At 42.0% G+C, this 27,142-nt stretch overlaps 1 protein-coding gene across 2 annotated transcripts in view; it reads right to left on the bottom strand.

Moving 5' to 3' along the window:
• arhgef4 (Rho guanine nucleotide exchange factor (GEF) 4) overlaps positions 1–27,142 on the bottom strand; it is a 91,407-nt gene that overhangs the window by 30,150 nt on the left and 34,115 nt on the right. Inside the window, exon 2 of one of the 2 annotated variants that reach the window (XM_031739596.2) lies at positions 18,295–18,446. In XM_031739596.2, coding sequence (XP_031595456.1) covers positions 18,295–18,446 — 152 coding nt within the window. Of the gene's footprint in view, positions 1–3,027; positions 3,642–18,294; positions 18,447–27,142 lie in introns of those variants that run through there. The other variant, XM_031739598.2, reaches the window with a different exon arrangement.

Below are 27,142 nucleotides of genomic sequence, written 5' to 3'. Positions count from 1 at the left end.
CCACTCTGCAGGAGTTTGTAGAGTGGTGTGACAGCTCCAAACTTGAATTGAACGTGAGCAAAACCAAAGAGATGGTGGTGACCTTCTCCAGTAGGCAGAGGGATCTGGCTGCTTCAGTCACCACCACCATCCATGGGAAGCCAGTGGAGGTAGTTGAGGAGTACAAATACCTGGGAACCATCTTTGACAACCTCCTGAAATTCTCTGCCAACACAGAGGAGATTCTCAGGAGGTGCCACCAACGGCTATATCTCCCTAGGAAACCCAACTCCCTTGGAGTCAGCACACCCACATTTCCCACACCCATAAACATAAACTACACTCTTCTTATACTACCAACACTTTATTCACTTACAGTTATTTATTCACTTTTCAGTCACTTTAATTTCAAAACTGTGTAATTTGTGTATATACTGTATACTCTGTGTATTTATTATCTCATTCTTATTGCCTGTTTATGCCCTGTCCTATAAAGCGCCTTGAGGCGACTGTTGTGATTTGGCGCTATATAAATAAAATTGAATTGAATTGAATTATCTTCAACATATTGCTGCTCTGTTGTATGTTAATTGCCCCTTGGGGATAAATAAAGTCTTTCCGATTCTGATTCTGATTCTGATTAAATACCACCCACTCAACAAGGGGTTGGTGATCAGAAGGCGAAAAGATTAATCCAGACTAAATAAAATGCGTTCGACAACAAAGCAAAAATTATTTTCATTTGAGTTTTGAAGATCCAATAACTACACGACTCCACCTCAAGGCAGACCCACTCCCAAGAAGGAAACAACAGCTCCATCACACAACTAAAAACAAACAGAAAAATACCCTGGCCATGACATTATCTTTACATTTAACAGTTATATACCAGAGAGTCTAGTACTTCTGATTTGTGGCTTTCTTTTTTAGAGTAGCCACAGGATCAAGAGCCGTACACAGTGAAGATGTAAAACTACTAACAGGATAATCAGGTTCTGTGGCAGTAGAGTTAAGGTAGCTGCTCTCCCGTGTTGGAACATGGCACTGGAGAAGATAAGGTTGAGGAATTATATCCTTAAACTTCGTTACAGCACTTTCAGTGGTGTGATGAGGTGTATTCTCCAGTACTCTGCAAATCATTGTTGTAAATTTAAACAATCAGAAATGATCAGACAAAAGAGTGATTTAGGTGAATACATTTCAATGTTCAGTTTCTATGTCATTAGTCAGAAAAAAGATCTAGAGTTGATTAAAGTGGTGGGTGGGTTCTTTTACATTTTGAGATGAGCCAGTTGACTCTAATAATAGCTAATCTCTTATTAGAGTCAACTGGCTCATGCTGTGTTGAGTCTGTCATTTTCAGTATCAATATGGATGTTCAACTCACCCACAATAATTATTTCATTTGAGCTGAGTAATTGATGAGTTAATCACTAAACTCTGAGTAAGGACAGGCTGATGATAAATAACAACAAATAAAACTATTTTTCTGTTTTCCAGTTAGGGTTGACAAGGCTAAGCATCAAGCCTTCAAATCATTTAAAACTAACCCCATATGACCCCCTATGAGCAAGCACTTTGGCGACAGTGGGAAGGAAGAACTCCCTTTTAACAGGAAAGAACCTCCAGCAGAACCAGGCTCAGGGAGGGGCGAGACACATAGTAGGGTTTTGGATAAAAGAAGGAGAGAAGCTGCAGAGAGGCATTAAAGACTGCAAGTGTGCTGGTTTACTGGTGCTTGGGGAGAGCTATGATGGCTGTTCTGCTTTGGCCTCATACTACAGGGCTGGGTCAGTTCTGGGTTTTTCAAGGGTGCCGAGCTGGGTCTATTCACATCCCCGATTTAAGCTGTTTAGCTGATATCTTTCCACTTGGTAAACAGAATGCTGGAAATATAAATTTGGATTTTATTTATTTACCAATAAATACTCGTCTTTTGAACCTGACTCTATTCAACAATTTCTGTTCTAAAAAAGTATACGAAAAAAATTCAAACTTAAAAGAAAACAATTAAGACATAAGCTACAACTATTAAATTATCTGAGAATGTTAACTGTGTATCATTTAACCTGTTTTTAAACACTTAGAATAGAACTCACTCAAAGTACTCACTGAACATAAGAAGTAAAAAGAGCCACTTAAATCTTCTTATTTCATTTTGTATTACCTTGGTGATCTAATGTCCATCCACTTATTTTCATTTATGATGGTGGATTAAATCATTAGATCGCTTTTACTTTATAAGACCATGTTTTACTTTGATTCAGGAGTCTCCTGCAGGCTTTGAGTAACGTTCTCATAGTAATGAATGTAGGGAATTAACTGTCTCTGTCCTCATCAACGTGATTTCTGAGAAGATCATTTGTGAGTATGTTTGGGGTCTGGGGGTGCATTTTAATGTCACCATCTTGGCTAATGAAACCAGTGAAGGATAGGTCTGACCTGGAATTTGAGGACACTATGTTACTGTGGCAACCTGTCAATCATAAAGCAGCCATTGATAAATAAGTACTTAAGAAGATGTTAGACTCCTTACCAAAACCATGAATTCATCAGTAAATACTGAGGTAATACATGAAATGAACAGTGTGATACTTTTCTGATCAAAGTCCTACACAGTTATGCTCCCTGATGGCACGAGGCCCTTCTACAGCTTCAAGTGTGTGTCTGCAGAATCTACTTTATCAGTTCAGCACAATAACATCATAAATGTTTCTCACTGATTCTCTTTTGGTTTACTGTTAACACAATATTAACAACGTTAACAACTTTTTTGCAAAAAAAACAAAAAATGTCAAAAGACAAAGTTTTTATAGACTTTGCTAAAAAAAAAAAAAAAAAGGTAAAACAGAGAATAACACAAGTTTCCTCCCAGCAAAACAATCTCAAATCCATTGTTGGATTTTGGTGGAGACTGGAGTCACAGAAACTGTCTGCACTGATGATTATTAGTGTAACCATCGTGTTTCTCTATAGCTAGTGGCCAACAGGCTTTGTATACGTCTATCAAACACACATCCATCCCCTTTGCCCTCCTCCTGGTTGTACCTGTGTTCTGCTGCTGCCATGCTGGAAGCCCATCAGTCCAAACAACACTCAGCGCTCTTCTGTTCTTCTGTTTGTCACTTCACCTGGTCTCCTTCTCCATCTAGGAGTCTTAGTTTGTGTCTTAGTTTGTGTGTATGACAGAGAGTGTTGGTCTGTGTGTGCTCTACTGGAAGGCCAGTAGGAACATGAGAACTACATTGATGATTATCAGCAACATCATGATGAGGAACACCACCACCTTCTGGGTCTCTGGGGGGAGGTTGCAGCGCAGCATAGTGTTAAAGAATCCCATCCTCTGCCTGCTCCACCTCCCTGAACCACTGCCACGAGCCATCAGTTCCCTAGCTTCTTCCTCTTCCTCCTCAGCACCACCTCCCCTCCCCCGTCTTCTCTCCCTCAACACCAAGCCTCCACACCACACCGCGTCGCCTCGTCCTCCTTCTCGACTATCGATGTCAGTATCCTCTCGGGCTGCTTTCTTCCTCCGCTCAGCTCCAGCGGTGTCCTCCTCTGTTTTTCCTGCCACTTTGCTAATTTGCCAGCGTTGCCCCGGCCTGCCTGTGGAGGCTGGGTGCCTACCTGTGTCAGCGTCTGTGTAAAGCTTTGGGAAGATATCTGTGTATTACGTGCTGAGTATGGACCCCCCCCCCCCTCCCCCCCTCCTCCTCCTCCTCCTCTTTTACTCCCTTTCTTTTCTTTGAGGAAAAAGCACCTCCCCTCCTCCTCTCTCTGTCTTCTTTGTATCCACCAGTTCTGTCTTTTTTCCTTTTGGCTCTTCTTTCTTTTAGTCAGGATATCAGGATGAAAGACAGCCAGTGGGTTGCTGCACCTCTCCGATACGTGATCATGGCTCGTCCTTTTTTCCGTCTGTCCGCTTGTTTTCCAGAGCGTTCTTTTCTATAGCCTACATAAACTCATTTTTTTCTACCTCTCAAAACAATTTGCCATTTGGCGCTGGCTTGTTGTATCTGTGCTCATCTTTTCTCTCCATTAAGAGCTCCTTCTAAAATGGTGCTCAGTGCTCTGCCTGGAGCTGTGCTACCTCAGCCATCTATCTAACTACTAGGATCAACCTTGTTTCCTTTATTCTCCCCTTCCTTCCCTTCCCTTTTATATTGTGCCCACCCTTGCATAGGGTGGCAGCCAATCAGAATGCAGAGTGTGTCAGCATATCCTAGATACCACAGTAGTTGAGGCAAGCACATTGCAACCCATTGGAGGGCAGCAAAGAGGGGGGCAGGGTATTTGGCAGAAAAGGATGGAGGAGGGGGTATAGTGAAGACTGATCAGGAGAGAACTGGTGCGTGTGTGTGCACATGTACAGGGCATCATGTTGAATCCTGCAGTAATAGATATAATAGCAAAGCAACACGAGTTAAAGGACCTGTATGAAATGTGATCAGAAGAATTATTAGAATAATCACTATTAAGATGACAACATTTCTTTCACAATGATTCAGTGTTTGTGGTACTGGGCACCAATGGCACCCCTACTGAAAACCAAATCTTTTACTCTATAGTTGCTTTCCCAAATTTCCTGAAACAAAAATGCCTGGTTTATATTGAAGACAGAGTTCAGGAGTGGGACCAGAGCTTCCACTCAATAACGCCGATCTCCTCTACACATTTCTTCCTAATTTCTGTTTTTCACACTCTCCTCTACTAATCCCATCTATCAGGCATAGGAGCTGCGACTTATTATATTTATGTGACCCATGGGAGGTAGCCATTTCAATAGGATGGAGCTGTAGGCATACAGTCAGTTCTCAAGGAGTTAATGTTCATACAGACTAAGATTAAACATGTAACGGTAGCACCTAAAAACAATTAAAAGCTTTACTTTATTAAATACGTTTAAAACTATAAATTAAAATTAAAAGTGTATGTGGGAGGCAGGATAAGCGCTGCGGGGAACCTGTGAAAAGCTAATCAACGTTTGACACACGTTAAAAGAGACGGCAACTCACACTTAACACCAACTGGGCAAAACATAAAAAGAAAAATCTTGAGTGCCGTCTCACTCAAGCTCACTGCGGTGCACGCAAAAGTGGAAAGAAAAAAAAAATCAGTTTCCATGCAGCGCCTTCACTGTCTGCAACGATATAAAAAAGTAAACCACTCTAAAATACAATCAATACCTGCACTGGTGCCTACTGATACAGTGAAATAAAACAAACAAACAGAACAACATCGACAGCCGCAGCCGTCACAATAAGCTTCAGCTCTTCACTGTCGAGTTACACCAGTCTAAAACACATTAAAATAAACACTGGTGCATCAGGACCTCGGCCCTGCAGCCAGAAATCCACCCAGGCAAATGTAAATGAAAACAGGACATCACTTACACTGAACAGTCGACCACAGCAGGAATATCCCTCCCACCTGGCTTCATATGTATTGTTCAGTTACCTGTTCACAAGTTCGAGTCACAAACTAATTATAAGTATTGGCAAGTGGTGGCAGAGTCCACTACACGTTTCTCCGCAGGAATAAAACAATGTTTTCCTCCTACAAAGGCACATATAACTTTAACCTTCCGCCAAATCACCAAAACCCAAGCGGACAATTTTTGGGTTTCCTACCGCTCTAACAGAAGGCTATGGGACCCACGTCAAGCTGTCATAAAAAGTTAAAAGTGGCAAATAGCACAGCTTGGACCAGGCCCTCACACAGCTCCAGGTTCACTCGAGAGAATGACTAATTGTCTGCACCAGTGCTTAGAAAAAGGGACAAAAACCAGCCCCGAATACCAGGGGCAGGTCCCAGTCTCAGGTCTCACCTGTCACATTTAGTATCATTAGCATCACTGAACTATCAATCAACCTTACACATCCATTACTACTATGGATATTTTTTCATGTATTTTCATTGTCAGTAAGTCAACGTAACAAAAAATGAAATATTCCCAGACTTTCTTGATTGCCTCTAACAACAGTTTGCAGATGGGGAGGATGCAGGATGGATTCTGCACACAGTTCCTAATGATGGGATGTTTTTATCTTGCTCCTGAATGCCTAATCCATTGCAGTGCTTTCATCTAGGTCCGGTTTCAGCAAGGAGAAAAAACAGTCATGAGAGAACTGGGGTCAAGAGCAGGGTGTTCAAGTCACATCGTGGTATTCATTCTCCATTCTTTCATAATATTATGTAATGGAACACAACAAGGCAGTGTAATTAACAATTGGTTCCTGCAGCAATAATAAAGAGTAGGGATGGTTAGCCAGCTCACTATAACTAGCTAAACAGCATACATGTGAAACTGGATTCTACATCATGTCCAAATCAACATTAGTCATTCTGTGGTAGAGGGCGTGTCTAAACACCGTTTAGGCGTTTGTTAGTTCACATACAACACAAAAACAAGATACACTCAGATGTGAACAACAGACTGCTCAAAGCCATGTATTTAATGGCCATGGGTGTCAGCAGTGGTTTGGGATCATTCATGCTGAGCACTTTAAAAACAAATGGATGAAATGCCAAGTAGGTGCTGCATATTGTTGTAAAGACCAACTTGAAATTTGATATACAGTACTGTGAAAAATTGTTTCCCCCCTTCTGATTTCTTTATTTAATGATCTGAAACACGTAAGTGTGATAAACATGCAAAAAACAAACTTTAATATTAGAGAAAGACAATGCAAATAAATACAAAATGCAGTTTTTGAACAATGATTTCATTTATCAAGAGAAAAACACTATTGTATTCTGGCACTCAGCTGAAAATGTAATTGCCCCTTTATAAATCATGTATTAACTATGATTAACAAGAGTTTTTGGATAGCTGAGCTCAATTTTACTACCCACACCCATGGCTAGTTACTGTCACATCTGTTAAATCAAGACACCACTTCAATAGTACCTGTCCGACAACGTGAATTTGGCTGCAACATCAACACATCATGCCACAATTTAGAGAATCAAAGTCATTGATATCTATCACTCTGGAAATGGTTACAAAGGTATTCCTGAGGCTCTGGGACTTCAGAGAACCACAGTGATTATCCACAAATGGAGAAAACTTGGAACAGTGGTGAACCACATGAGGGGCTGGCCTATCAAGTGCATATCAATGACTCATCCAGGAGGCTACAAAAGAACAACATTTAAACTGTAGACCTGTCACTGCTCGTCTTTCAACAATAAGAAACAGGCTGGACAAAAATGGCATCCATGTACGACTTCCAAGGAAAAATAAACACTCCTGACCAAAAAGAACATAAAGACTCAGCTCACTTTTGCCAGAAAACACCTTGATGGTCCCCAATGGTTCCTCTGGGTTCTATTCCACAAACAATTTTATTTACATTACATGCTTCCCTTAGGCAGCATCATTAGAAGACATAGCATACATTTTCACTGCTATGCAGATGACACGCAGCTCTATCTGTCCATGAAGCCAGGTAACACACACCAATTAGTTAAACTGCAGGAATGTCTTAAAGACATAAAGACCTGGATGGCCGCTAACTTTCTGCTTCTTAATTCAGATCAAACTGAGGTTATTGTACTCGGCCCTGAAAATCTTATAAACATGACGCCTAACCAGATACTTGCTCTAGATGGGATTACCTTGGCCTCCAGTAACACTGTGAGGAACCTTGGATCAGGATATGTCCTTGAATGCACATATTAAACAAATAAGTAGGACTGCTGTCTTGCTTTTGTGCAATATCGCTAAAATTTGAAATATCCTGTCTCAGAGTAATAATGAAAAACAAGTTCATGTATTGATGGTATACATGAATGGGAAGCAGTGCCTGTGAAGGTTTACTGTGTGGCAGACAAAAACTGGACCCAAAGTGCAGGTTTAGGAGAACAAATATAGCAGTTAGGAGCAAAAACCCCAAATGACTAAGAGGAACACAGCTAGAAGGAAGAATGGGACAAAGAACAAGAGAAGATTGAGATGATGTATACACACACTTAGACTAAAGACCAGCAAAATAAAACAGGAAGTAACAAAATGACAAACTGATCACATGTGTACTTGATGGAGAGACAGAATATGACAAATAAACAAGGAATAGAAGGGGAACACAAAAGGGTTTAATAAGCAATCAACTGAAACAGCCAGGGAACTGAAAGCATGATATACAACAAAAGGACCTTGTACAGGGAGTGCAGAATTATTAGGCAAATGAGTATTTTGTCCACATCAACCTCATCATGCATGTTGTCTTACTCCAAGCTGTCTAGGCTCGAAAGCCTACTACCAATTAAGCATATTCGGTGATGTGCATCTCTGTAATGAGAAGGGGTGTGGTCTAATGACATCAACACCCTATATCAGGTGTGCATAATTATTAGGCAACTTCCTTTCCTTTGGCAAAATGGGTCAAAAGAAGGACTTGACAGGCTCAGAAAAGTCAAAAATAGTGAGATATCTTGCAGAGGGATGCAGCAGTCTTAAAATTGCAAAGCTTCTGAAGCGTGATCATCGAACAATCAAGCGTTTCATTCAAAATAGTCAACAGGGTCGCAAGAAGCGTGTGGAAAAACCAAGGCGCAAAATAACTGCCCATGAACTGAGAAAAGTCAAGCGTGCAGCTGCCAAGATGCCACTTGCCACCAGTTTGGCCATATTTCAGAGCTGCAACATCACTGGAGTGCCCAAAAGCACAAGGTGTGCAATACTCAGAGACATGGCCAAGGTAAGAAAGGCTGAAAGACGACCACCACTGAACAAGACACACAAGCTGAAACGTCAAGACTGGGCCAAGAAATATCTCAAGACTGATTTTTCTAAGGTTTTATGGACTGATGAAATGAGAGTGAGTCTTGATGGGCCAGATGGATGGGCCCGTGGCTGGATTGGTAAAGGGCAGAGAGCTCCAGTCCGACTCAGACGCCAGCAAGGTGGAGGTGGAGTACTGGTTTGGGCTGGTATCATCAAAGATGAGCTTGTGGGGCCTTTTCGGGTTGAGGATGGAGTCAAGCTCAACTCCCAGTCCTACTGCCAGTTTCTGGAAGACACCTTCCTCAAGCAGTGGTACAGGAAGAAGTCTGCATCCTTCAAGAAAAACATGATTTTCATGCAGGACAATGCTCCATCACACGCGTCCAAGTACTCCACAGCGTGGCTGGCAAGAAAGGGTATAAAAGAAGAAAAACTAATGACATGGCCTCCTTGTTCACCTGATCTGAACCCCATTGAGAACCTGTGGTCCATCATCAAATGTGAGATTTACAAGGAGGGAAAACAGTACACCTCTCTGAACAGTGTCTGGGAGGCTGTGGTTGCTGCTGCACGCAATGTTGATGGTGAACAGATCAAAACACTGACAGAATCCATGGATGGCAGGCTTTTGAGCGTCCTTGCAAAGAAAGGTGGCTATATTGGTCGCTGATTTGTTTTGTTTGGTTTTGAATGTCAGAAATGTATATTTGTGAATGTGGAGATGTTATATTGGTTTCACTGGTAAAAATAAATAATTGAAATGGGTATATATTTGTTTTTGTTAAGTTGCCTAATAATTATGCACAGTAATAGTCACCTGCACACACAGATATCCCCCTAAAATAGCTAAAACTAAAAACAAACTAAAAACTGCTTCCAAAAACATTCAGCTTTGATATTAATGAGTTTTTTGGGTTCATTGAGAACATGGTTGTTGTTCAATAATAAAATTATTCCTCAAAAATACAACTTGCCTAATAATTCTGCACTCCCTGTATAATGTACATACTTGCCAACCTTGAGACCTCAGAATTAGGGAGACATTCAAAAGGTTGGGGGCAGGGGTATACATATACATACATATATACAAAAAATGTGAATTTTACAGTGTTTGTTATGTTACTGCTTAATTAATTCCATGTTTCAGATGTTAGTGAAATGTGCCACCCTGTGGCCCCTTTAAGTTGATATTTTATGACAGTAGAAGAAGAGTTAAACAGGAAGTGGATGTTTTCTTGCTATGCTGTTTCAAGATGGCCGCACCACATTCATGTCCTTCTTTTGGGTGTTTGTTAAAGCATTGTCTGTAAGTATTTAATGGTAAAAAGCGACGAGACACTCCAAGTGTTGTCTTTATGTGTGATGGATCACAGTTAACAAGTTAATTTCTGTAATATACTTCCATATCTATATTATTGCTAATATATATTGTAATATATCTATATCACTAAAGCACTTCTGGATGGATGCAAACTGCATTTCGTTGCCCCGTACCTGTGCATGTGCAATGACAATAAAGTTGAATTCTATTCTATTCTATTCTAAGTTTTCAATGTGCTATTCATATGTAAATGAGATCGCCAGTTCATATGCTAATTAGCGGTCCTAATCGTCATGCTAGCTTCTCAAATGCATTGTTAGGTCATTGGTTTAAGGCTGTATGTTGTTGTTAACAGTACAGATGAGTAATGTACATTTCCACATGTGCTTTATTGTTACAGTTTCACAAAATGAAAGAACCAGTAAACTTCATAAGATCTCATCTATTGTCTGGAGTTCCTGGGTTCATGTTTAGCTGTTTGGATAGCTAGTCAGACTTCTAGCGAGGCCATTTACAGTGAAAAGACAGCACCACGGCAAACATCAAAGCTACAGAAGCCACCGCGTGGAGCTACGACCATCCTATAAAGCTAAGTAAAATATACGGACGGACGCAATCAAAATACAACAAATCCAAAATGTCTGAAAGTAAATCCTCCAAAACCGGGACAGAGTCAGTCCGTTCCCACAAACCACCATCAAAAGCAGGCTCGTCAGCTAGCATTGAACTGCTCAGAGCAAAAGCGACGGCTGAAGCTGCTCAAGCAAGAGCCTCATATGCAAAGAGAGAAATAGAAATTAAAGTTGAGCAAGCACGCTTACAAGCTACTCTCGACGCACTGAGAGCAGAACAAGAGAAGGAGGCTGCCATAGCAGAAGCTAATTCTTTAGAAGCTGGTCTACTTGAATTAGGCTTCGAAACACGCAGTGTAGCTTATGGGCCATCCCTATCTGAGAACAAAGAAAAACGCACTGCGCAGTACGTTTTGGAACAAACAGCTAACAATGTGGCAGAATCAACAGCCCCAGTAAAAACTGGGGCTTTTACAGCGATTTCAAGAAATCGCTGTAAAAGCGGAAGAGAAAACAAACTGTGCTGCTACTCATAATGAACTGTACAAGCCCCTATCCACCAGCTACAAAGAGTTTACCCCTCTTGTTCAGACACCATATAAATCCAATTGTGCTCACAGTGAACATGCCCCGAGCCAACCGACTTACGACCTTGCCAAATATCTAGCCCGCAGCCAGCTCATTACTACAGGCCTTACCAGCTTTGATGACCAACCCATGAATTACTGGACATGGAAATCATCTTTCAAAACCGCAATTGCAGGGTTAGACCTTTCACCAGGAGAAGAGCTGGATTTGCTGGTGCGCTACCTTGGTAAAGATTCAGCCAAACAAATGAGAGCTGTCAATATCAGATGCCCTGAAGTTGGTTTAGCTATGACTTGGGACAGACTTGAAGAAGTATATGGCTCCCCAGAAGCTGTAGAGCAAGCTCTCTTTCAAAAGGTCGACAGCTTCCCTAAAATCACACTTAAAGAGCCTTATAAACTCCGTGATCTTGCTGACCTAATGTTAGAGCTAGAGGCAGCTAAGCTGGATGGTTACTTACCTGGCTTGTCCTACTTAGACACATCAAGAGGGATCCAAGCGATAGTTGAAAAATTGCCGTACAATCTACAAGAAAAGTGGATGAATATTGGCTCAAAGTACAAGCATGATTATGGCGTCAGCTTTCCCCCCTTTACTGTGTTGGTCAACTTCATTCGCACTGAAGCCAGAACACGAACTGACCCTAGCTTCAGCGTTCGCAGCCCTAACCAACCCATAACAACAGAACGAAGACACATGCATGAAAGGTTCCCCAAAGAGCCCATATCTGTTCACAAAACTCAAGTACAGGACAAGGCAGATGCAGAAAAATCCAAATGTGCTGTGAATCCAAATAAACAGTGCCCAATTCACAACAAGCCTCATCCCCTGAAAAGGTGCAGAGGGTTCAGAGAGAAACCCTTGGAAGAGCGCAAACAGATTCTCAAAAAGTTAAACGTCTGCTTTCGCTGCTGCTCATCTACTGACCATCTAGCCAAGAACTGTGAATCAGAAATCACGTGCACTGAGTGCGACAGCAAGAATCACATTTCTGCCCTCCACCCAGGTCCAGCACCACGGGAGTCTAAATCGCCGCCTTCCCCACAGCAAGGTGGGGAGAGTGACAAAGCAGACACCCAAGAAGTCACGTCTCGGTGTACTGAGGTGTGTGGAGAAGGAGTGAGCGCCAGAGAATGTTCAAAAATCACACTAGTGAATGTATATCCTGCTGGACACAGAGAGCAAACAAAGAAAATGTATGCAATCTTGGACGATCAGAGCAATCGATCGTTGGCACGTTCCCAGTTCTTTGATGTTTTTCAGATCCAAGGAGAGAGTCGCCCGTACATGTTAAAGACGTGTGCCGGACTCACAGGAGTATCAGGAAGAAGTGCTTCCGGCTTTATAGTAGAGTCAGTGAATGGAAAAGCAAGTCTTCCTCTACCAACACTCCTCGAATGTAACGACATTCCAGATAATCGCTCTGAGATACCGACTCCAGAAGCTGCCCATCACCACGCCCATCTACGACAGATTGCTAACTTGATCCCACCATTAGACCCAAACGCCGACATACTACTACTGCTGGGACGAGACATGCTTCGAGTCCACAAAGTCCGGGAGCAAATCAATGGCCCAGACGACGCCCCATTTGCTCAGAGACTCGACATGGGTTGGGTTGTGGTAGGTGATGTCTGTCTTGATGGAGTGCACAGACCCCCACACGTGAACGGTTATAAGACTTTCATACTGGAGAATGGCTGTGCAAGCCATTTTCAGCCATGCAGCAGTCAAATAACTGTTAAAGAGACATTCACAAAAGCTCCTGAGCATAGTCACAGCCCCTCAAGCATTCATGTATCAGGATGTAATGTGGACAGCATTGGTCAGCAGGTTTTCACACGCACAGTGGATGATCACAGACTTGCACCATCAGTTGAGGATATGCAGTTTCTCCAAATAATGGACTCAGAGTTCTATCAGGGCAGTGACAATAGCTGGGTTGGTCCTCTGCCCTTCCGATCGCCACGACAACGGCTCCCGAATAACAGACAACTGGCCTACGATCGCCTTATGTCACTCTGGCACACTCTTGAAAAACGACCTGAAATGAAAACACACTTTCTGGAGTTTATGGAGAACATGCTTACCAGAGGACATGCTGAAGTGGCACCAGCTCTCAGTCAGAACCAGGAATGCTGGTACCTCCCTTTGTTTGGAGTTTACCATCCGAAGAAACCTGCCAAAATTAGGGTCGTATTCGACTCAAGCGCCCCATATGAAGGAGTCTCTCTCAACGACGTGTTGCTAACAGGCCCCGACCTCAACAACAGTCTTGTTGGGGTGCTCATAAGATTCAGAAAGGAGCAGGTGGCCATAACGGCGGACATTGAACACGTTCCACTGTTTTGTTGTCAAAGAGAGCCACAGAGACTTTCTCCGCTTCTTGTGGTACAAAGATAACGACATGTCATCTGAAGTTATAGAGTATCGCATGCGGGTGCACATTTTTGGGAACAGTCCCTCCCCTTCTGTCGCCATATATGGGTTGAAGAAAGCAGCAGCGACTGGTGAGCCAGATTTTGGGAGTGAGGTGCGGACATTCATTGAGCGAGATTTCTATGTCGATGACGCTCTCAAGTCATTTTCTACTGAAGAAAAGGCTATACAAGTTCTCCAACAAGCTCAACAGGCTCTTGCTTCCTCAAATCTCAGACTACACAAAGTCATCTCCAACCAACCTACGGTCCTAGAGGCTTTTCCACCAGAAGACAGGGCAAAAAATATTGGAAACTTGGACCTGTGTGCTCAAGACTTGCCAGTGCAACGCAGTTTAGGGCTGCTGTGGAATGTTAACACGGACACTTTCACATTCAAAGTTGAAAACGAGCAAAAGGCCTTCACGCGTAGAGGTGTCCTCTCTACTGTTAATAGTCTCTACGACCCCCTAGGGTTTCTCGCTCCAATCACAATTCAAGGCAGGCTGATTCTCAGAGAACTTGCCAGCTTGACGGATGACTGGGATGCAGCACTCCCAGACAACATGAAAGCAGAGTGGAGCATTTGGAAGGACTCACTTCGAGATTTAGAAGGTCTCCAAATACCACGCCCCTACACTTCCCTCTCTACATCTGGCGCTCAAACCAAAAAACTTTGTGTATTTGCCGATGCATCCGTGAAAGCCATTGCAGCTGTCGCTTACATCAAACTGTCTACTTCAAACGAAACAGAAATCGGCTTTGTGTTTGGGAAAACAAAGCTAGCTCCTCAAGCCGGCCTCACAATTCCAAGGCTAGAGTTACGTGCTGCAGTGCTTGCAGTTGAAGTTGCGGAGCTGATAGTAGCGGAAATAGACATCACTTTTGACGACATTGAGTACTACACTGACAGTAAAGTCGTGCTAGGCTACATCCACAATCAGTCACGAAGATTTTATGTGTACATGCATAACAGGGTCCAACGCATCCTCCAATCAACATGCTCCAACCAGTGGAAACATGTTCCATCCGAACTCAACCCAGCAGATTATGGGTCCCGCTCTGTTGCAGCAGCGCAACTGAGCAGCACAACATGGTTTAAAGGGCCGGCCTTTCTCCTCAAACCGTCTGCACAGCCACAATCTCCGGTCACGTTTGACCTTGTGGATCCCGCCCTTGATATGGAAATACGTCCGCTGGTGGCAACAAATCTGACACAAGCCACAAAGTCAACAGTAAGTTCACCTCATTTTGAGAAGTTTTCCAACTACAGTCCTCTCCTCAGAGCAGTTGCCCGCTTGATCCACATTGCTCGTTCCTTTGGTCAATCCAACCAAGCATCCAGCTGTCGTGGTTGGCATCTCTGTCAACCCACGGTGGAAGAATTGGAAAATGCAAAGGTTTGCATCATAAAGAGTGTTCAGAGTGAGTGCTACAAAAGGGAAATAAAGTGTATTCAGGAAGGAATCAAGATTTCCTCCTCAAGCAGTCTCTGGAAACTGCCTCCGATTTTAGACAGTAATGGACTCTTAAGAGTTGGGGGCCGGATCATACAATCTGAACTGGGCATCGACACCACTAACCCTCTCATCATCCCTGCCCGACACCACTTGGGAATGCTCTTAATACGGCACTATCACGAGACTGTGAAACACCAAGGAAGACATTTCACAGAAGGTGCCATTAGAGCTGCAGGGTTCTGGATGGTAGGGGCCAAAAGGGCTATCAGTTCAGCGCTTTTTAAGTGTGTCACATGCAAGAAATTGAGAGGAAAAGCAGAATGTCAGCAAATGGGAAACTTACCATCTGAACGAATGCGAGTTGCACCCCCCTTCACATATGTAGGTGTAGACGTGTTCGGGCCATGGGACAGTGTAACACGGCGCACGAGAGGAGGACAAGCTAGCTCTAAAAGGTGGGCTGTGATGTTGTCATGTCTGTCAACAAGAGCAGTCCATATCGAGTTGATCGAATCAATGAGCACAGACAGCTTCATAAATGCTTTAAGGCGGCTTTTTGCAATCAGAGGCCCGGCAAGACAACTAAGATCGGATTGCGGTACGAACTTTATCGGCGCCTCTCGTGAACTGAAAATGGACAGATCAAACATGTCGGTCAAGGATGTCGAAGGCTACTTAAGCAAACAAAACAGTTCATGGATCTTCAACCCACCACATGCATCCCATATGGGCGGTGCCTGGGAGTGAATGATTGGGATTGCCAGGCGTATCCTTGATTCTATGTTACAGGACTGCAAAAGAGCACTACTAACACATGAACTATTGTCAACATTCATGGCAGAAGTCTGCGCCATCATAAATGCTTGCCCTCTGATTCCTGTGTCCACTGATCCTGAGTCACCTCTCATCCTCACGCCATCAATGCTACTCACGATGAAACCAGACTCAGCAACGCCACCCCCTGGTGATTTTGGAAAGGGGATACTTCTGAAAGAACAATGGAAAAGAGTACAAAGTCTCGCTGACATGTTCTGGTCCAAATGGAGACGGGAATACCTTCATACTCTTCAGTTGCGACACAAATGGCAGGACAAGAAACAAAGTCTCAAGGAAGGGGACATCGTTCTGCTCAAAGATATTCAGGTGAAGAGGAGCGATTGGCCCATGTGCATCATAACCAAGACTTTCCCAGGGAAAGATGGACTTGTCAGGAAAGTCGAAGTAACTACTTCTCACTCAGGCAATAAGAAGACTTTCTCTCGTCCTGTAACAGAAGTAGTTTTGCTGCTGTCCCCCGAAAAGTTTAGTGACTGACAATTTAATGTGGGATTGTTATAATCCCAGGCGGGGAGTGTTATGTTACTGCTTAATTAATTCCATGTTTCAGATGTTAGTGAAATGTGCCACCCTGTGGCCCCTTTAAGTTGATATTTTATGACAGTAGAAGAAGAGTTAAACAGGAAGTGGATGTTTTCTTGCTATGCTGTTTCAAGATGGCCGCACCACATTCATGTCCTTCTTTTGGGTGTTTGTTAAAGCATTGTCTGTAAGTATTTAATGGTAAAAAGCGACGAGACACTCCAAGTGTTGTCTTTATGTGTGATGGATCACAGTTAACAAGTTTTCAATGTGCTATTCATATGTAAATGAGATCGCCAGTTCATATGCTAATTAGTGGTGCTAATCGTCATGCTAGCTTCTCAAATGCATTGTTAGGTCATTGGTTTAAGGCTGTATGTTGTTGTTAACAGTACAGATGAGTAATGTACATTTCCACATGTGCTTTATTGTTACAGTTTCACAAAATGAAAGAACCAGTAAACTTCATAAGATCTCATCTATTGTCTGGAGTTCCTGGGTTCATGTTTAGCTGTTTGGATAGCTAGTCAGACTTCTAGCGAGGCCATTTACAGTGTTTATTTATTTAAAATTATTTATTTAAAGTAAGTTGAATGTCACCGTTATGGCTGGGCTGTCCAGATTCAAAGGCTGCATCCACCTGAGGACCCGGCCTTTGTGGTCTAATTGGGCCAGGTCCTCAGAAAGCCGGGTAGGCCGGAAGTGAGTGACTGTGACGATCTAGCCTTCAGAATTACGTCACCGCTGTCTCGGTGGAGTGAAACTCGGCCGTCTGCTCCTTGCTATCTAAAATATAACAGGACGCTGGCGTAAATTCTCGACCATCTCACACTTTTGTTTAATCAGTTTTCTGTTTGACGTTTATTCAGCTGTGTGAAAACCCCGGAAGGAACCCTCCCGAGGGATTAATAAAGTTTTATTTAATCTAATCTAATAACTTTAATCTCAGCCAAACCGATTTACTCAGGAACAAATAAAACACTGAAAAAAGTCAAACAATAACATTTTTAGGTTATCTAAGTGACTTATATATCATGTTTAACCTGAGGAGCGAAAGAATTCTGGCATATGGTTTTTCATTTTTGTTTCATTTTTGTTGCCCGGGTGGAAATTTGGGAGAATGGTGGCTCTGGGAGATTTTGGGGTAACCCGTTCTCCCGGAAAAATCGGGAGGGTTGGCATGTATGATAATGTATAGGATTAAACCCATAACCATGAAGAAACAGCTTACAGAGTTTAGAGAGCTTAGTTATGCTACAAGAGGCTAAAAGACGCGTGTGTAGATTTTTCATCAATTAGTAGATTTTGGCTTTTTGCTGGGTTGACTGAGTGAAATGCTGTATTAGATAAATATAACATCCTGGTTCACTTACACCCTGGTTTTTTATCACAGTTGTCAAAGCAATCACCCACAGCCACATGTAGAATTTCTGGAGTGAAATGGTGACCTGAAAAACTTTATTTGTGGATGTGTCTACACAACTCAAAATCAGGACTCATGTAAGCTTTTATGTCAAATATCTTTTTACATCTGTTTTCCCTCCAAGTTGGTCAAATTCATAACTTTTATAGACCCTAACATTCAACACATGAAAAGAAACTTAAGCATTTTCTTTTTCCTAACACTCTCTGACTTGGCAGGCTATCCCCCTGCTGACATGACTCTTACTACTCCAGGGTCAGGTTTATGTCACACTGTAGTCCTCTGCCGAGAATGAACTCTTTTTGTTTTTAGTTTGGTATCATCCACACCCTACATTTGGTCAAGGACATCTATCTTTCACACGGATCAATTGAGAGTACATATATAATTCTTCTGACCTTGGTGGTCACAACATGGTGCTAGAGATTACAGTCCCATGTTGCTTACCTCATTGATAGCGAGTTGCTCTCCTCCGCCTCCTCCTGGGTGTCCATAACGATGTCCAGATCCTCGAAATTCATCATAGAGGAGGTCCTCTTCACTGCTCAGGTCATCCCCAAACCCTGACTTTTCTAATGTGCCATCAGGAGCGACTGTAGCTGAGTCAGGAAAAGAAAGAAAAAGAAACAGATATCTTCACAGGTGTTTGTAATTTGATTGCATTAGATTTATAATCAAGTATATCTTTGTATTTTTATGCCAGTTTTCGAAACACTAAAATATAAAATACTGTACAGATGCCTGGGATTAAAGTAATGCACAGATGACAGGCAGACATTTCATAGGTTAAGCAGCCCAGTGTAATGTTATGTGAGAGTTAAGTATTTTAGCATCTCCTAGTGGTCAGCTTGGAAACTGCGGTCAGGTGACTGTGGCTTTGCTTGAATTCCTTCCTATTGGATGTTTAGGGTCACATGAGCAGGGTAATACAGGAAGCCATTTTAGTATTGGGAATTGCACAGTGAGGTGTACCACTAGTCTCTCTGTTTAATCCTTCAGCATCCACCTGTGAGAAGGGCAAGCTGTGTCTTTCCACAGATTCTGGAAAGGCCCTGGAAGAATGTCCACTAGTGAAGACAAAAATGTAAACAGCCCTTTACTTTACTTCCATGTCTGAGTCATCATTCAACGCTTTCATTGCCTACTGCATATGTTTAGCTGTCTGTCAATTCGTGTAGAGCCACGCACGCACGAGACAGAATATTCAGTAAGTCCAACACACGCCGGCTGCCGGCTGCACAATCAGCTGGCAAAGTAGTTGTTCACAAGATGCAACCAGGGATATTTCATCCGCTAATCATTCTCTCTTTCCCCAAACAGTTCACAGCATAACAGGGTACTACATCACAACACGAACATACCTGCCTTACTTACTGAAACCCTGACATCAAGTGTTAGCAGGAAAATGTTTAAAAATCTCCACCTCACACTCTTCTTCACTTACATATGGGCTTCACCTTCATTCCTCACTTCTAATATGAAGAAAACCAGTCAGTCAAAATAAAAAGTCTGTCGTCTCTTTCTCAGAGTTCCTTTTTTAAAAACGTGATTCCTTAACATAAAACATCACTGTTGCATCCTGGGACAGCAAATGTGATCCCCTTAAACCGATTTTTTGTTTCACTGTCCTTATGTTCCACTGAGTTACTGCTTGTAAATCTACTTACTGCTACCAACCAACCAACCCGCTGATTGAAAGTTCTGCACTGGCACAGGATGGCACTAAAATATTCTAAAAACTTGATTTCTTAAATCCACACACAAAGTTACATCCATGTCCAGTTTCTGAGAGCAGGACTCTGTGATGTAAATAAGCCTGTAAAGTGTTTCATGTCCTCTTCAAGAACAGCAGTTTAATAACAGCAAAAGTCTCTTTTTCATTCTTTATCACTGGAAACTAAAGAATTGGGGATTTTAAACATTCATGCACAGATTTGATTTCTTTTGTAATTTTTTGGTGATATTTTGAATAATTGAAAAAGGGTTAAACTAGATTAACTAAATAAACTAAATAAACTACCACATCAGCTTTAAAAATAAAATCAAAACAAGTCTGATCTATATCTGTAGTGCTGTGTGTGGGTTTAAATAAATATCAGGTGTTAACATCACATGACTGTTTTAAGCTGCATTTTGTTCATCTAAATCTTCAAAGTACTATTAAAGAAAGTGAAATGAAAAGAGTGAATATATACCTGCTCATAGTCACGTACTGTGGCCTCACCCATGTATTGTAAGTACTTTACTCGGTCCATTTAGTCCTCTTTAACCACAGCCTACTATGACTATTGGTGGTCATTCTGGTCTGTGACATCAGCACCTTGAGTGCTCAGGTAGAGTAACAAAGCACTACATAAGAACCAATCCACTGACCATGACACACACAGCATTTAGCTCTTATTTGAACCAGCTGTTGTCTTTCTTTTTCATTATTCTACCTCCCATCCATCCTTTGTGAACACCTAGCTGACGAGCTAAAAATACTTATGCTGTCACACCTCATCATAGGCGTCACCCTTGGTTGCCTTGCCAACAGCTCTGTCTCCTTGGTGACAAGTCACTGTGGAGACAGGGAGAGATGGCCATAAAGAAAGACGCTCTACCCCCCACCCGTCCAAACACACACACACACACACACACACACACACACACACACACACACACCTCAGTCAAAGTGGGGGAAAAGTCATTACAGAATTTAGTTATTAAAATGTGATTTTCTTTGGTACCTTTGTTTCTTACTGACACTGACACACACTTATCTATGGTACAAGGCAAAGCACACCAAACTACTTCTCTATTAGGATTACAGCAGCATCATACACATTATGTAACGCTACATAATGCAACACCACTATCACTGCCAACATCAAGAAGAGACATTGCAGGTGTTGCTCTGATGGGGGCAGTGTAGGACACCCTGACCGGTGATGCAGTAGAGAGACAAGAGAGCTCCAGGTATTAGCTGGCCTTTATGTGCACAGAGCTCCTGCAGTCTGACTAACAGAAGCATGGAGGGAGAGAAAGGAGGGACAAAATATTGCTTTGCAATGCTAAGTCAACTGGAAGGGAAGGGCTTTTTTAAAGTAATACACTCACCATCCATCCATTCTCTGCCACTTATCCATATAAGGATACCTCTGATGCCTCTACTGTACATAACAGTAGGGTGCAAGATGCTAGCAGGCAGTGCATAGAATGCTATAGCCAGGTTGCTGGCATAATATACAGGAACATTTGTGCAGAGCATGGCCTGGAAGTCATAAGCTCAGATACGCCCTGGGAAAAATAATTCTTTATTCTGGATTAAAAACAATCATATATAAAACATTCATTGTCAAATTTATAAAGTATAAATAAGTGATTAAGAAAGCATTTTCATGTACCTTTATTTACATATATATATATGTGTATATATATGTGTATATATATATATATATATATATATATATATATATATATGTGTGTATATATATACATACATACAATATATATAGAGAGAGAGGAGATTTGGGAATGTGTATGTCAGGAATAACTGCTGGAAGTTTTATAGTCATTGATTTAAAGATTCCAAGGAAATGATAAATGATTTGGGATTGTCGTGACAGAAAACCACCTGTTAATCTGATCACCTCTTTACCCCAAAGATTATCATTGAATGAGAAGAAGAAGGAGACCATAGAGTACTTCTTTCACTTCAGCAGACTTTACCTGGACTGAAACTATCTCTCTTACTACCTGTACTATTTAGTAGAGATGGCACGATACCACTTTTTTATGTCCGATACCGATACCGATATCATAAATTTGGATATCTGCCGATACCGATATGAATCCGATATTGTGTTTTTTAATCAATAAAACTGTTTTTTAATATCTTGCTGCATTTTGTATAAGTTCATACTCAAGTTTAAATAAACAACAACACTAAAGCTATTCTGTTATACCTGTATGTAAAAAACACACTGCACCCAAAATATTTCATAGTTCAGCAACACTGATCAATCTAATAAACTTAAACCTGCTCCATCCTCCCTATTCTGGTATTTTAAAAGAGTACTTAGCAGAAATATTAAGCAACCTAACTAATAGGGTTGCAAACTCCCAGCAAAAAAAAAAAAAATAGGAACCACCCCCACCCTCCACCTCATGATGCTTAATCGATGTAATCAACTTTAATTTGATGCAAGGTGAAAAAAATGCACAGAAATAAATTATTTTTCAAGAATAATTAAATAGATTCAACATCTTTCTTCAACAGAATTGCAGACTGCACAGATGGTACCTTCCCAAAGGAAAAAGTACTATAGCTTACTAGGGTATATTAGACTTAATAGTTACTATATACAGTAATGGACTTCTATACATTTTACATCAGATTAAAACTTTGGGTGTAAGATTCAGATAATTATTTATTAAAAGCTAGACATTTTAAATGAGAATAAGAAAGAAAAGTATGTCTTTGTGCCCCCTTTTCCCTGTTCATGCCCTATCGGCCCCCCTGGCTACACTTTGCTAGATCCGCCCCTGCACAGTTACCAGCTGTCAGCTACGTAGAAAAGGATCCTGGTGTAGAAAGTAATATTAAATACATTCTAACACCAGCTTATCAAGCTTAAACGTGCTGCTGTTGTTCAGCCGCTGGTTTCCTCTTTCTGGTGCAAAGTGGACCAAAAACAAAGAAGAGAGACGGACTCGCGACAGAAAAGCCGATCAGCTGATCATTGATCAGTTTCATGATTGAAGTAGCAGCAGGAGAGGGAGAGAGAGAGGCAGTCGCTCCATATATCGGTTGTTAAGCTTAATGTGGGAACGCTTTACAAACATTCAGAGATGAACTTACACACTTGCTTTACTTCTCTCTGGGATAACTTCCTCGGAGATGAAATGCTGGTTTGGTAGCGAGGCTACAAATACACACAGCCGCTCAATCACGTGACGCACACTGCTCCGACTGCTACGGTTATGAGCCGAGTTACGCCGTGTCGCAAGTTTTGTGAGGTGTTTTTTTGATATTTAATGGATCGGATTACATTTTTTATTTCTCGCCGATATCCGATCCAGTAATTTAGGTCAGTATCGGACCGATACCGATACGTAATATCGGATCGGTCCATCTCTACTATTTAGTAGTAAAAGTGTTCATTGGAGGTCATCTTGTCTGTTTCAGCTCACTGACCGGCCCTTCAGGCGGTCCTCAGTCCAGACCACCACCTTCTTCACCAATGTGCCTCCTCATCTCACCACCCTTACCTAAACCAGTCTTAGCTGGTTGTAGCCCCCCTGCTGGTCTGCGCTGGCTCAGCCACCACCTTCCATACCCTAAACATGTGACAGTCACCTTTCTCTCTCCATAGATGCTCGAGTCAGCTCGCTTTCCTGACCCAGTATTGTTTCATTCCTTTTCCTCTGTAAATAAACCTTTTACCTTGGCGTGTGTGTGTCTCAGTGATCTGCTGCTTGTACTGGAGCCTTTCCAGTTGCCACTGGTTTTTACAACATTCTTATGAGACTACTCACTAGACCTTCATCACCTTCCTCTGCACTGACCCCTGACCTAGCCCACTGTTCCCTCCTCACCCACTTTATCCCTATTTTAAAACAGCTATAGCAGCAAGACTTTCTTACACACTGTAAACTGTTTGGATCCAAACTGTGCTTCCAGCTCTCAGCATTTCAACACAAAGTCGAGCAATGTCATATTACCAGATGGGAGACTTCTTCGGCACTGGGATGATTGTGGCTGATTTTAGACAGGATGGGATGGCTGCCTGATCCAGTGAGAGGTTGAAGAGTCTGGTGAAGATGAGGGTGAGCTGGTGGGCACATGCTCTTAGTACCCTGCCAGGTACTCCGTCTGGACCGGCCGCCTTCCTGGGGTTCACTGCTAGGAGCACACGTCTGACATCGTGCTCCGTTACAGTGAGTGGAGCGGTGCAGGAACCAGGTGAGGATGAGGATGGGAGCAGGGCTGAGGCAGATGAGTGTTGCTGTTGTGGTGTTTCAAAGCGGGCAAAGAAGCTGTTTATTTCCTCTGCCAGCTGCGCACTCAGGTTGAGAGCAGTGTTAACTTGATGGATGTGCATGGGTGCGTAACTTATCAGCTGTGTGGGCTGAGTTTTGTGGGAGCTGGGGTGTTGTCCTTGGAATTTTGGTACAGGGTTGAATTCCATAAGTTTAAGGTTTTCCGATTTGGTTTTCAGTTTTTGTTCCTTCTGCTGAAACCATCGCTTGCTCTCAGAGTTACACCAGGATAAAAAAGACTGATGTTTGGATGTCAGAGTTTTCATGATCACGGCTCTTTGGTTTATTTGGGCCCACTCACTCAGAGAAACAGCTCTAATCAAACAGACATGTTCTGGTTTGTCAGATTATTCCATGAAGTAGAAATGACTTCTGCATAATTTGAAGTTACACTCTGTTAGAAATTCAACATGCTGTCATAAAGTTTGCAATGTCTTAACACCAGTTTTAGTAACATACTCTGCTTGTGTGTTATTTTACATGGTTAAGAGGTGAAACTATGCAAATGTAAAATGGCAGCTGAACAACAAGCAGGAAAAAGAGAAAAGCTAAAACCCTTGATTCGTCATAAAGTTTGGGAAAACACAAAGATGATTTTTTTTATTTTTTTTATTTTCTGTCAATGATTCCTGGAATACAGTTTGCATGTGTTAAAATACAAGTAAACTGTAGTAAAACTGCTGTTAAGACATGCAACATATTTAACAAATTGTGTTATTAAAGTGTTTTTTTATTTGTTGTTTGTCAGGGTTCAGACGGTTCCTGCGTGGTTTATTCCCTATATTCACAATGAGGGGACATATAATAATGATGATGATGATGATGATGATGCTTTGACTGAACAATAACAAGAAACAATAAAGAAAATATATAAAACATGTATCTGTTTGTATAGTCGCTCATTAAGACCAGGATGAACACTAATGACTGTTTGTTCTCACCTACCTGTTATAACTATGTAACTAACTAAATGCTGCAGGTTGGACACTTACTGGCAGGACACATCGGCCCACCTGTTGTTGCATTTGGAGTGTCTCTTTCACAATGCAAAACTTTTGAACCAGAGTATTAAAAAGGTGATATACTAAGCACCAGACTTCTTGAGTAAACAGGGATCACTTTAATTGGTAATTTATTTGGAACTCATACATGGCGAGAATCACCAGTAGTTTTATGCACAGTGCCAAAGTTTCGTGGGTCTCTCCTACAGCAGTGTTTACTGACCTTATTAATCACTTGAATTGTTTAAAATAAAGTGCCATATATTTTTGGCAGAATCTATAACATGTCTGCTTTCAGCGTCCGACAGCATGTCCATATGCGTGCCGTCGGGTGAACGGGGGCCCCGTACTTTGTTTTACATCTTTTTGCAGAATCTGTTTACCTTCTCTTTAATTGTTTGCTGTTTTAGCTTGTGGTTAGTTTGACGGTTGTTGAAATAGTTTCTAAGTATATGTTTTTAACCTGTGTAATAGTCATGCTGCTGATATTTACAGATAATTACAACTGCAATAATAAATAATTAAGCTATGTAGTAATGTAATAATAATGTAATAAGCAATTCACTGATTAATTGTACAGACACTAGTGGACATTACAGGCTTTGGTGTCCTGTGTAACCTCCACATCTGCTACATTGTAGCTGTACAAGACAGTCGGCCCTCTCTATGGCCTTACTGCCTGACAGAGGCCATAGAGAGGCATGACAGCCTTTTCAGGGAGGTAGAAAATAATCCATCATTACTGTTACAAAATCTCAAACCTAAAATAACTGTAAACATTACATCTGAAACTAGTGCTGGGTGATAAAATGACCACAATATTTTCTTTATCACAACATATCATCTACCTCCACCGCACCCTATACCCAACATTTTCCTGTTTGTGGTGAAAACAGACATTGATGATAAATATAAATGTGATCATAAAAACAACACATGTGGCCATGCAGTGCACAAGCTTGGTATAACACCAACAAAACAGCCAGTAACAGTGGACATGTGGCCTGTTCTTGAGGAAATGTCGTAAACATTATCAGTGTGGTCTTGAGACAGAAAAAAATGTCAGCCAACCAGGATCTCTTATTGAGACAATTACTGAGGAAGAGATAATACCATGGCCCTGCGACAGACTGGCGACCTGTCCAGGGTGTACCCCGCCTCTCACCCTATGACATCTGGGATAGGCTCCAGCGCCCCCTGCGACCCTGAAAAGAATAAGCGGAAGCGAATGGATGGATGGATGGGAGATAATACCAAAGAAAGGTTGGTATCAAAACTACTTTTCTCACCAACGCCTCATCCCTTCAGTGGATGATCTGAGACTACGGGCAGCACATGTAACATTGTCAGGGACACCTGTATCCTCATTACAGAGACTATGCTCCTGTCTTCTGTTCTGGCAGATGGTAAAATGACTGGTTTTTATTAAGCGTTACTCTACCTCTGCAAATAGGTTAGAAGGCTACACAGTATCACACCATGACAAAACTGGCTCTGGTAAGAGTAAGCGGGGCTGTCTGTGTGTCTAGCAATAAAAAACGTTGTACTAAGTCAGTGACGACAACAAGCTACTGCTCCAGGGACTTAGACTGCCTGATAGTTAAATGTGGGCCTTCATTGGCTTCCTGTTAAATCCAGAATTCAAAATCCTGCTCCTCACATACAAGGTCTTAAATAATCAGGCCCCATCTTATCTTAATGACCTTGTAGTACCATATCACCCTATTAGAGCACTTCGCTCTCACACTGCAGGCCTACTTGTTGTTCCTAGAGTATTTAAAAGTAGAATGGGAGGCAGAGCCTTCAGTTTTCAGGCCCCTCTTCTGTGGAACCAGCTTCCAGTTTGGATTCGGGAGACAGACACAATAGACGTAGGCTGCCGGGGATTCCCATGATGCATTGAGTTTTTCCTTTCCAGTCACCTTTCTCACTCACTATGTGTTAACAGACCTCTCTGCATTGAATCATATCTGTTATTAATCTCTGTCTCTCTTCCACAGCATGTCTTTATCCTGTTTTCCTTCTCTCTCCCCAACCGGTCGCAGCAGATGGCCCCGCCCCTCCCTGAGCCTGGTTCTGCCGGAGGTTTCTTCCTGTTAAAAGGGAGTTTTTCCTTCCCACTGTCGCCAAAGTGCTTGCTCATAGGGGGTCATATGATTGTTGGGGTTTTCTCTGTGTGTATTATTGTAGGGTCTAAGGTGCAATATAAAGCGCCTTGAGGCGACTGTTGTTATGATTTGGTGCTGTATAAATAAAATTGAATTGAATAA

Source organism: Oreochromis aureus, linkage group 9, assembly GCF_013358895.1.
Source record: "Oreochromis aureus strain Israel breed Guangdong linkage group 9, ZZ_aureus, whole genome shotgun sequence".
Classification (NCBI taxonomy): Eukaryota; Metazoa; Chordata; class Actinopteri; order Cichliformes; family Cichlidae; genus Oreochromis; species Oreochromis aureus.
The sequence above is the reverse complement of the archived record's forward strand: the minus strand, read 5'-3'. Positions and strand labels throughout refer to the sequence as shown.